Here is an 11851-nt window from a genome sequence, read left to right as displayed (position 1 = left end):
GGTGGGGGGTGGGGGGGCGCCCTGTTCCTCCCTTCGTCGCCCCCCCCACCCAGCCTTCCTCATCGGACCGGTGGGGGAGAGGGAGGGGAGGCTCCTTGCCAAAGGGGGGGGCGCTGCCTTTCCGTGTACTTGCCCCCCCCCGCCTACTTGCCCCCCCCCACACCTACTTGCTCCCCCACTTACTTGCCCATCCTGGAGGCTCCTGGAAAAAAGGGGGGGCGCTGCCTTCCCATCTACTTGACCCCCATGCCTACTTGCCACCCCCACCTACTTGCCCCCCACTTGCCCATCCTGGAGGCTCCTGGAAAAAGGGGGGCCCGCTTTCTTCCCATCTACTTGCCCCCCCGGCTACTTCCCCCCCTACTTGCCCCCCCCACTTACTTGCCCATCCTGGAGGCTCCTGGCAAAAGGGGGGGTGCTGCCCTCCCACTTACTTGCCCTCCTGCCTACTTGACCCCCCATTTGCCCATCCTGGAGGCTCCTGGCAAAAGAGGGGGGGGCGCTGCCTTCCCATCTACTTGCCCCCCCACACCTACTCGCCCATCCTGGAGGCTGCTGGCAAAAGGGGGGGGGGTTGCTGCCCTCCCACTTACTTTCCCCCCCCCAACTATTTGCCCATCCTGGAGGCGGCCTCCCGACTTCGAAGACACCCACCCCATCCCCACCCTTAGCCGATTCTTGGGAGAGTTCTGCTGGAGCCTGCAGAATTGGAAGGGACCTGGAAGGTCATCTAGTCCAGCCCCCTGCAGGACATCAGAAGGGTCGCCCCCCCGGGGGGAAAAAAAGCCGCTGACCAAGCAGCCCACTTCCAGGGGCGCCCGATCCTCCCGCTTTCCCCACACACACGCACACACACTGACTCGTGCAGGGTGGACTCGCCCTTCGCACCCTCAGGGCCCCCACCTCCCCGCTGTGCGTCAGCCAAGGGGGTCGTACCCCGGAGGGCTCGGAGAGAAGAGGGGTGGGGGTCTCTGGGACTGGGCTAGTGGAATTAGCTCTATTCTGATTGATTGATCGATTGATTGATCGATTGATCGATTAAAATGGCCCCGGGCAGGGGTAGGCAACCTTGGTCCTTTCAGGACTTCTGGACTTCAATACCCAGAATTCCTGAGGTGGCCATGCTGGCTGAGGAATTCTAGGAGTTAAAAGTCCACGCCTCCTCAAAGAGCCAAGGTCCCCCCACCCCCTGGCCTGGGGTCTGCTGCTGGAGCAGGGGGTTGGACTAGATGACCTTCCAGGTCCCTTCCAACTCTGTTACTGTATGATTCTGTAAGGGTGTTCTGCTCGAGCAATGGGTTGGACTAGATGACCTTCCAGGTCCCTTCCAACTCTGTTACTCTATGATTCTGTAAGGGTGTTCTGCTCGAGCAATGGGTTGGACTAGATCACCTTCCAGGTCCCTTCCAACTCTGTTACTCTATGATTCTGTAAGGGTGTCCTGCTGGAACAATGGGTTGGACTAGATGACCTTCCAGGTCCCTTTCAGCTGTTATTCTATGATTCTGTAAGGGTGTTCTGCTCGAGCAATGGGTTGGACTAGATGACCTTCCAGGTCCCTTCCAACTCTGTTACTCTATGATTCTGTAAGGGTGTCCTGCTCGAGCAATGGGTTGGACTAGATGACCTTCCAGTGCCCTTCCAACTGTTCTTCTATGATTCAATAAGAGGGTCCTGCTCGAGCAAGGGGTTGGACTAGATGACCTCCAAGGTCCCTTCCAGCTCTATTTTGATTGATTGATTTAGGAGGGAAAGTGAGGGGCATCGAGGAAGCAGCGAAGGCTACTTTGGGGTTTCCCCCTGAAACGAATGGCCAGCAGGAAAGCGTCAACTAGTCCTTTGAATTATGACCGCAAGCGAGCCCAAAATTTCTCTTGCTTAGCAAGACAGCCGCCCGTTTCGCCCCGTTTTGTGACCTTTTCTTCCTCCTGCAGTCCTTCAGTGAATCATCGCAGTAATCAAATGACTCACGAGGTCATCGTGTGAATCGGGCTTCCCCCGTGGACTTGGCTTGCTGGAAAGTCGCAAAAACGGGATCGCGGGACCCTGGGACGCTGCGACCGTCACAAATGTGCGCCGGTTGCCAAGCGCCTGAATTTTGGTCACGCGACCGCGGGGGATGCTTCGCAGTCGTAAGTGTGAAAAGTGGTCGTTAAGTCCCTGTTTTTCAGTGCCGTTGTGATTTCGAACGGTCGCTAAACAAATGTTGGCAGATTGAGGTATATCGGTGATGTGGGTTAGTCCTGAAGTGCAAATATTCTCGCTGATGTTCCGGCTTTCCAGCCGAACATCCCGGGTTTTGTGGGGGTCCAGGTTGGGAAAGGACAGGGACCCTCTCCTTGGTTCTGATTGTGTTGGGGGGGGTGTCTCCATTCTCCTTCATTTATGCCATCTCTCCTGCCCTGGACAGGATTCGTTAATGTGACCCTTTTGGTCAGAGAAGAGAGACGGGACAGCTGGCCGCTACGGGAAGATGGAGACCCCTTGGGCAAGACCCAAACTTGCCAGTCCAGGTGAGATTACCTTTCGGGGGGGTGTCCCTTGGAATTGGGGTGATCCGGATGAGGAAGGATACACAGGAGGTGGTGGGGAGGGGAGAGCATCTGACAAAAGGCAACCGCACGACTGGGATGGAAGCCCCTCCTGGCTGGATTGCAAATTCTGTTTACCCTCACCTGTCCTCGCCTTACAGCCACGAGTCAGCCTGACATTTTACGTTGTCTACGGGAAGCATGGAGCGGGTTTTGCCCCCTTTTTTTACAACCTCCCTTGCCACCGTTGCTAAGCGAATCCCTGCAGTTATTAAGCTGGCAACCCGGTGGTGAAGTGAATCCAGCGTCCCAGTCGACTTTGTCAGAAAGTCGCGAAACGGGGATTGATCGCCTGATCTCCGGGACGCTGCGACCGTCGTAAATACGAGTCAGCTGCCAAGGGTCCGCGTTTTGGTTTCATGACCATGGGGATGTGCGAAGAGCGGTCCCCAGTTGCGTTTTTTTCCCTGCCGTCCGCCAAACGAACCGTTGAAAGTCGAGGAGTATCAGCATCTCCCCGATCGGTCTTTTGCTCACGGGTTTCTTCCCTGGTCCTTGGCATCCGTGTGCACCCCGGAGCGGAACCATCCCCTCTGACGGACAGCAGAGACCCCTTTCCCTGATGAGAAAAGTCCTGGGAACCCTGGGGGGAGTCTCTTTGGAGTGACTGGCAGGAAAGCCTCCCTGTAGAGCAGGGGTGTCAAACTGCCGGCCCGCGGGCTGGACGTGTCGTGCGGAAGCCCTGCCGCCGTGCCCACCCGATTGCCGGCAATGGCAAAACTCTCCCCGATACGTCACGCGACGTCGTTCGACGACGCGGGTTTGCCATGTCTGCTGTACAGGGAGGAGGGCTGTGCGTCTCGTGTGTGTGTGTGTGTGTGTGTGTGTGTGTCTGCCTGCCTGCGAGCAGCCTTTTGTTCCGGAGGTGGCGGATCCCTCGTTGGGCGCCACGCTGTGCCGCCATTCCCCTTCTCTTCTCCTTGGTAGGGATTGACTTTTAGCTAGTCTTTTTGGAGGAGGGGGCTTCTTACTCAGGCAAACCCTACTTTGTATTCGGACAGACATCCCCAACCCCGATTTGCTTGGGGGAGGGGAGGTAGAGGAGTAAAAGAAGGGGGGGGGATCCTGGCTGCCCGGCAAGAAGTAGGAGACTTCTTACTCCCGGTTGGCCGGGGGCAAGGCTTTTTTTCTCATAGAATGCTCAGAACGGAGTTCCGGCACCTTTTTCTTTTACAAAAAAAGCATTGGCTGGGGGTATCAAAGCCCCGTCTCCTTTCTTTTTGCGGGGGGACCGGTTGGACCTTGGCATCCCAACTTCACGGGGCGGCGGCGGTGGGGGGGGAGGGTAAGGAGGATCCGAACTGTGTGCCCCGTGCCTTGACCGCGCCCCCCCACCCTCCCTCCAGGGGCCAAAGTGAAAGAGGAGCCGGGGGAGGAGTTGCGCATCGGGCGTCCCCGAGACCCGGCCGAGGGAGAGACGTTCTCGCCGTCAGGTAAGGCCCGGGAGCGAAAAGAATGAACCGGCGGAACAGCTTGCCACCAGAAGATGCACTGGGGGGGCGGGGGGCGGGGGACGGGGGATGGGGGTTGTCTTCCAGAAAAGATCAAGATGGCTGTTTCGTCCAGAACGGGGTACGGTTCTCCTGCTGGAACAGGGGGTTGGACTAGAAGACCTCCGAGGTCCCTTCCGCCTGTGTGGTTCTCCTCTTCTGGATAATGTAGGAGGAACCTCGCGGAATCATAGGATCGCAGAGCCGGGAGGGATCTTAGAGGTCATCTAGTCCAAACCCCCTACTCGAGCAAGAGACCCTTCCCCAATGACAGAATCGCAGAGTTGGAAGGCACCTGGGAGGTCATCTAGTCCAACCCCCTGCTCCAGCAGGAGACCCTCACAGAATCGCAGAATGACAAAGAGTTGGAAGGGACCGCAGAGGTCATCTAGTCGAACCCCCTACTCGAGCAAGAGAGCCTTCCCCAATGACAGAATCACAGAGTTAGAAGGCACCTCGGAGGTCATCTAGCCCAGCCCCCTGCCCAAGAGGAGAGAGAATTACAGAAGTGCAGAATAACAAAGTTGGAAGGGACCTCGGAGGTCATCTAGTCCAACCTCCTCCCTTACAGAAACATAGAATAACAGAATGGGAGGGGACTTTAGAGGTCACGTAGTCCAGCCTCATACTCAAGAAAGAGACCCTTCCAGAATGATAGGATAACAGAGCTGGAAGGGACCTTGGAGGTCATCTACTCTAACCCCCTGCTCCAGCAGGAGACCCTCACAGAATTTGCAGAATGGCAAGAGTTGGAAGGGACCTTAGAGGTCATCTAGTCGAACCCCCTCCTCAAGCAAGAGACCCTTCCCCAATTACAGAATTGCACAGTTGGAAGGGACCTCGGAGGTCATCTAGTCCAACCTCCTCCCTGAGCAGGAGAACCGTACAGAAACATAGAATAACAGAATTGGAGGGCACTTCAGAGGTCATCTAGTCAAACCTCATACTCAAGAAAGAGACCCTTCCTGAATCACAGAATGACAGAGCTGGAAGGGTACCTCGGAGGTCATCTAGTCCAACCTCCCCTCTGAGCAGGAGACCCTTGCAGAAACATAGAATAACAGAATTGGGGGGGGGACTTTAGAGGTCATCTAGTCAAACCTCATAGTCAAGAAAGAGACCCTTCCAGAATCATAGAAGGACAGAGCTGGAAGGGACCTCGGAGGTCATCCAGTCCAACCCCCTGCTCAAGCAGCAGACCCTTACAGAATCAGAAGGAAAGAGTTGGAAGGGACCTCGGAGGTCATCCAGTCCAACCCCCTGCTCAAGCAGCAGACCCTTACAGAATCATAGAAGGAAAGAGTTGGAAGGGACCTCGGAGGTCATCCAGTCCAACCCCCTGCTCAAGCAGCAGACCCTTACAGAATCATGGGACAGAGCTGGAAGGGACCTCGGAGGTCATCCAGTCCAACCCCCTGCTCAAGCAGCAGACCCTTACAGAATCATAGAAGGAAAGAGTTGGAAGGGACCTCGGAGGTCATCCAGTCCAACCCCCTGCTCAAGCAGCAGACCCTTACAGAATCATAGAAGGAAAGAGTTGGAAGGGACCTCGGAGGTCATCCAGTCCAACCCCCTGCTCAAGCAGCAGACCCTTACAGAATCATAGAAGGAAAGAGTTGGAAGGGACCTCGGAGGTCATCCAGTCCAACCCCCTGCCCAAGCAGCAGACCCTTACAGAATCATAGGACAGAGCTGGAAGGGACCTGGGAGGTCATCCAGTCCAATCCCCTGCTCAAGTAGCAGACCCTTACAGAATCAGAAGGAAAGAGTTGGAAGGGACCTCGGAGGTCCTCTAGTCCAACCTCCTGCTCGAGCCGGAGACCCTTGCAGAATCCTAGAATAACCGAGCTGGAAGGGACCTCGGACGACATCCAGTCCAACCTCCAGGAGACCCAACACCATTTCGGACCGATGGGGCTGTCCAATCTCTTCTCGCAAGCCGTCTTCCCTGGGGGGGGGGTTTCACGAAAGACACCAGACGGGGACACCCTGACGCTTGCTCCGGGGAAGCGCGCCACCGGCCTCGGGCGGAGAAGCTGCAATCACGCAACCGTGGGTTTTGTTCCAGGGATCCGGCCCGAGCTTGTGATCAAGGAGGAATCGGAGGATCCGTCCTACCGCGCCGGTCTCCGGGAGGAGAGCGACGAGGAAGCCAGCAGCGATTCCTGTGAGTTGGCCGGCCTCGTGGCTGGAGCAGTGGAACCCGGGGTGGGTGGTCTTTTCCCCCTGTGGGACTCCAGTCCCGTTGCCCCCTCCCCTTGGTGACCCACCTTTCTGCCCCCCCCCATCCCCAGCTGACCCCAAGCCTGACGTTATTGTGAAGGTGGAACTGGAGGAGGAGGAGGACGACGAAGCGTTCGACCCGCTTTTGGTGACCCAGCGTGGGGCTTGCGAGTTGCCTTTACTTTGTAAGTCGTTAACAGCTTAAATCCTCGACGTACCGCGTTCCGATCCCAGATCCCTCGGGTAATTCTTCTCTTTTTCTCTGCCAGCCGGCGGCCTGGAGCCGAGTCCCAGCGCACCGCGGGAAAAGCTGAGCCATGAGCCGTGCGGAAAGTGGGTGGAAGCAACTCCTTCCCGGGTCTGCCCCGAGAGGAAGCCCGGTGCAGCTCGGAGGGCGCCAACGAGCTCCCCTGGGGTTCAGGACGCGGCCCCGGCACCCACCTCCGATCCCGGACGATCCCCCAGGGCTGTGGAAAAGCTGACCGGCATCGTCTCTGGCGGGACCGAGGCCTACCGGCGCCCCGAGCGGCCCTTCGGCTGCAGCGTCTGCGGGAAGCGTTTCCTGCACCGAGGCAACCTGGTGACCCACCTGCGGGTCCACACGGGGGAGAGGCCCTTCCCCTGCGCCGAGTGCGGGAAGCGCTTCAGCCAGAAGGGAGACCTGATGCGCCACCGGCGGGTCCACACGGGGGAGAAGCCCTTCGGCTGCTCCATCTGCGGCAAGAGCTTTTGCTCCAAGCAGACTTTCGTCCTGCACCAGCGCATCCACACCGGCGAGAGGCCCTTCTCTTGCCTCGAGTGTGGGAAGCGCTTCAACCACAAGGCCAACTTCCTCACCCACCAGAAGATCCATCGCGGCGAGCGGCCCTTTGTCTGCGGCGATTGTGGCAAGGGCTTCTGCGCCCGGAAGACCTTCCTCCTCCACCAGAAGATCCACGTGGGCGAGCGGCCCTTCGCCTGTGCCGACTGCGGGAAGAGCTTCAGCCGTAACGGGGACCTCACCCGGCACCAGCGTATCCACACCGGCCAGCGGCCCTTCGCCTGCGCCGACTGCGAGAAGAGCTTCAGCCACAACGGCGAGCTGATCAAGCACCGGCGCATCCACACCGGCGAGAAGCCCTTCTCCTGCGCCGAGTGTGGGAAGAGCTTCAACCGCAAGGGCACCCTGGTCACCCACCAGCGCATCCACACCGGGGAGCGGCCCTTCGTCTGCGGCGAGTGCGGCAAGACCTTCAACCTGAAGACCACCCTGATGAAGCACCGGCGCATCCACACCGGCGAGCGGCCTTTCGCCTGCCTGGAGTGCGGGAAGAGCTTCAAGTACAAGGGGAATCTGCGGACCCATCAGCTGACGCACACGGTGGAACGGGTGTATCCGTGCACCGAGTGCGGCCTCGTCTTCAACCAGCGGAAGCAGCTGAAGGGGCACCAGGCAGCTCACGCGGGGGACTGCTTGCCGCCCTGCTACGGGGAGGACGGCAAGGACGGGAACCCCTTCCTCCCCGTGCACCCGCTCCTCTCCTGCTCCCCACTTCCCGTGCCTCTGGAGACCTTGGCCAAGTTCAAGCCAGATTCCGGCTGCAAAGGCCTCGAACTTCAGGAGCCTGACCCTTAAATTTTCTCAAGAAGGGAAGGCAGTGTTTTAGTTTATCATGCGGGACACCATTTTTTGTGGCGAACGAGGGCAGCAACCTACCCTGTCCGGCAGCCGGAGAGAGGGCTGGCAGCGAAGGACGCTGGGATGGTGGATGTGTACGGGCATAGTGTCCAGCTCAGGGTGGACGTTCTCCAAATTCTTAGCTTAGCAAACCGTCCACTTCCTAGGTCAGAGGTTCCTCACCACCCCCACCCCCACCCAAATCTTTTGGGCACCGGGGACTGGTTCCACGGAGGGAGGTTTTCCCGTCGACCGTAAGGTGCGCGGTTTTCGTGTGCTCGCCCGCATCCCACGGAGGGGGCTTTCCTGGTTTGCGTGGACCGCTTGCTGGCATGCCGCGGCCCGGTTCCAGTTGGCGGACCCTACAAGGAGGAGGAAGGCTCCGAGGCCGTGAGAGTAACGTGGCTCAGTAGGAGCAACCTCAAAGGAAGGTAGTAAAGGAGGAAGTAGTTATTTCGGAAACCGGGACCGGCCGTTCCCCCCTCCGGGCTGCAACTGGCAGGCTAGCCAAAGTCAATAAAGGGCCAATAAAGTTCCAGAAGAAATGGCTGACGTTGGTCTTTTGGGGGGAGGGCGAGGAGGAGGAGGAGGAGGAGGAGGAGGTGATGGCTCCACTGGTGGGGGGAGGGAGACTCTGCTGACCGGGATGGGCAGAAGCCGACATTACATCTGGAAAGAGGAAGGACCCATCTGAAAAGGGCTGGGCTACTCAAAGTAGGCCCAAACCTTCAAAGCTTGGCAGGCCTGGCTGAGGGAGGGGGGAGTGGAAACACGCCATGGGAGGGGTGGGCTGACTGACTGACTGATTGATTGCCTGCCTGATTGATTGATTAACTGGCTGGCTGGCTGGCTGATTGATTGTTTGACTGTGATTGATTAACTGACTGACTGGCTGATTGATTGATTGATTGTTTAACTGGCTGGCTGGCTGATTGGTTGTTTGACTGTGATTGACTGACTGACTGGCTGGCTAATTGGCTGACTGACTGGCTGATTGACTGATTGATTGATTAACTGGCTGGCTGGCTGATTAATTTATTGACTGACACTGATTAACTGATTGATTGATTAATGGGCTGGCTGATTGATTGATTGATTGACTGATTAATTGATTAACTGAATGACTGAATGGCTGATTGATTAATTGATTGATTAATTGATTGATTAATTGATTAATTATTAATTAACTGACTGAATGACATTGATTGATTAACTGACTAGGTGATTGACTGATTAATTGGCTGGCTGGCTGATTGACTGATTGATTAACTGGCCGGCTGGCTGATTGATTGACTGACACTGATTAACTGATTGATTGATTAACGGGCTGGCTGATTGATTGATTGATTGATTGATTAACTGAATGGCTGGCTGGCTGGCTGATTGATTGATTGATTACTTATTTATTTATTTATTTATTTATTTATTTTTGGGACTTTTATGCCGTCCTATCTCCCGAAGGACTCAGGGCGGCTAACAACAATAAAAGACAACGATACAAAAGTTCAAAAGAATTAAATTAACAGCCCCAATAAAATACATTACAATTGAAGTTAAAAATTAAAAAACATTTTAAAATCCCTGTCGCCAGTCCAGGTCAGCCTGATGGAAAAGAAGTGTTTTAAGTGTTTTAATTGATTGATTAACTGACTGAATGACATTGATTGATTGATTGATTCATTAACTGACTAGGTGATTGACTGATTGGCTGGCTGGCTGATTAATTGATTGAATGAATGACTGTGATTAACTGATTGATTAACTGGCTGGCTAATTAATTGATTGACTGAATGACTGTGATTAACTGATTGATTAACTGGCTGGCTGATTAATTGATTGAATGACACTGATTAACTGATTAACGGGCTGGCTGATTAACTGATTGAATGACACTGATTAATTGATTAACTGAATGACTGATTAAATGGCTGGCTGATTAATTGATTGATTAGCTGACTGAATGACATTGATTGCCTGATTGATTAACTGTCTGATTGACTGACTGACTGATCGATTAATTGGCTGGCTGGCTGATTAATTGATTAACTGAATGACTGTGATATACTGATTGGTTGATTAAATGGCTGGCTGATTAATTGATTAACTGAATGACTCATTGATTGATTAACTGACCGAATGACTGATTGCCTGATTGATTGATGATTGATTGATTGATTGATTAACTGACTGGCTGGCTGGATGACATTGATTGATTAGCTGATTGGCTGGCTGGCTGGTTGGCTTGTGGATTAATTGACACGAGGTCAGGGCTCCCTCCTGGGGGGGGGGAAATGCCTTCTGTGTTTATGTGAAAAGCTGAACATCTGTCTGTCACTCAAGCTGTCTTTGATGCCAGCCCCCCTCCCTTCACCCCTCCCCTTTGCCCCCCCCCAGGCCTGGGCCTGTTTGAAGGGGGGGCTGCCAAAGCAGAAAGAAAAATTATTTAATGAAAAGAAGGGCCAGGGGTGACACGACAGCAACCTTACAATATTGGGGGGGCTGCCCCAAAGAAGGGGGTGGGGGGGGTTCCCACCTTTTCTCCAAAGCCCCCCCGAAGGCCAGACGAGAAGCAACGGATGGAAACGGATCAAGGAGAGAAGCAACCGGGAACGAAGGAGGAACTTCCGAACGGGGAGGGCAATTCACCAGTGGAACTGCTCGCCACCGGAAGTTGGGGGGGTCAGGGGCTCCACCGCTGGAGGTTTCGAAGAAGAGACTGGGAGAGCCAACTTGTCTGAAACGGTATAGGGTCTCCTGCCTGAGCAGGGGGTTGGACTAGAAGACCTCCGGGGTCCCTTCCAACTCTGCCATTCTATGTAAGGCTTTCCTGCTCGAGCAGGGGGTCAGACTGGATGACCTCGGAGGTCCCTTCCAGCTCTGTCCTCCTATGATTCTGTAAGGGTCTGCTGCTTGAGCAGGGGGTTGGATTGGATGACCTCCGAGGTCCCTTCCAGCACTGTCCTCCTATGATTCTGTAAGGGTCTGCTGCTTGAGCAGGGGGTTGGATTGGATGACCTCCGAGGTCCCTTCCCGCTCTGTCCTTCTATGATTCTGTAAGGGTCTGCTGCTTGAGCAGGGGGTTGGACTGGATGACCTCCGGGGTCCCTTCCAGCTCTGTCCTTCTATGATTCTGTAAGGGTCTGCTGCTTGAGCAGGGGGTTGGACTGGATGACCACCGGGGTCCCTTCCAGCTCTGTCCTTCTATGATTCTGTAAGGGTCTGCTGCTTGAGCAGGGGGTCGGACTGGATGACCTCTGAGGTCCCTTCCAGCTCTGTCCTTCTATGATTCTGTAAGGGTCTGCTGCTTGAGCAGGGGGTTGGACTGGATGACCTCTGAGGTCCCTTCCAACTCTGTCCTCCTATGAGTCTGTAAGGGTCTGCTGCTTGAGCAGGGGGTTGGATTGGATGACCTCCGAGGTCCCTTCCAGCTCTGTCCTTCTATGATAAGGTAAGGGTCTGCTGCTCGAGCAGGGGGTTGGACTGGATGACCTCCGAGGTCCCTTCCAACTCTGTCCTTCTATGATTCTGTAAGGGTCTGCTGCTTGAGCAGGGGGTTGGACTGGATGACCTCCGAGGTCCCTTCCCGCTCTGTCCTTCTATGATAAGGTAAGGGTCTGCTGCTTGAGCAGGGGGTGGGACTGGATGACCACCGGGGTCCCTTCCAGCTCTGTCCTCCTATGATTCTGTAAGGGCCTGCTGCTTGAGCAGGGGGTTGGACTGGATGACCTCCGAGGTCCCTTCCAGCTCTGTCCTTCTATGATTCTGTAAGGGTCTGCTGCTTGTGCAGGGGGTTGGACTGGATGACCTCTGAGGTCCCTTCCAACTCTGTTCTATGATTCTGTAAGGGTCTGCTGCTTGAGCAGGGGGTTGGACTGGATGACCTCCGAGGT

The 11851-nt window shown here is 55.5% G+C and overlaps 1 protein-coding gene across 2 annotated transcripts; it reads left to right on the top strand.

Moving 5' to 3' along the window:
- The first annotated feature begins 1391 nt into the window (after window positions 1-1391).
- On the top strand, window positions 1392-8496 carry LOC308678104 (uncharacterized protein). Of its 2 annotated transcripts, XM_081344955.1 has the most exons (6): window positions 1392-2132; window positions 2411-2513; window positions 3938-4024; window positions 6150-6248; window positions 6376-6489; window positions 6574-8496. In XM_081344955.1, exons 2-6 carry the CDS (start codon window positions 2474-2476, stop codon window positions 7917-7919), a joined length of 1686 nt encoding a protein of 561 aa, XP_081201081.1. In that variant the 5' UTR covers window positions 1392-2132; window positions 2411-2473; the 3' UTR covers window positions 7920-8496. The 2 variants fall into 2 exon arrangements, with proteins under 2 accessions (XP_081201081.1, XP_081201082.1); XM_081344956.1 differs by lacking the exon at window positions 1392-2132 and having other exon boundaries at window positions 2162-2513.
- Window positions 8497-11851: the final 3355 nt, after the last annotated feature.

The sequence above is a fragment of the Vipera berus genome (genome assembly GCF_964194415.1).
Source record: "Vipera berus genome assembly, chromosome: Z".
Lineage (NCBI taxonomy): Eukaryota > Metazoa > Chordata > Lepidosauria > Squamata > Viperidae > Vipera > Vipera berus.
This window is presented reverse-complemented; position numbering and strand designations above follow the sequence as displayed.

Excerpts from the sequence above, each read along its gene's own strand:
- LOC308678104 (XM_081344955.1), top strand. The coding sequence starts at position 2,474 with ATGGAGACCCCTTGGGCAAGACCCAAACTTGCCAGTCCAG. Across the intron at positions 2,514-3,937 it reads ACCCAAACTTGCCAGTCCAG|GGGCCAAAGTGAAAGAGGAG; the intron begins GTGAGATTACCT and ends CCCTCCCTCCAG. Across the intron at positions 4,025-6,149 it reads AGAGACGTTCTCGCCGTCAG|GGATCCGGCCCGAGCTTGTG; the intron begins GTAAGGCCCGGG and ends GTTTTGTTCCAG.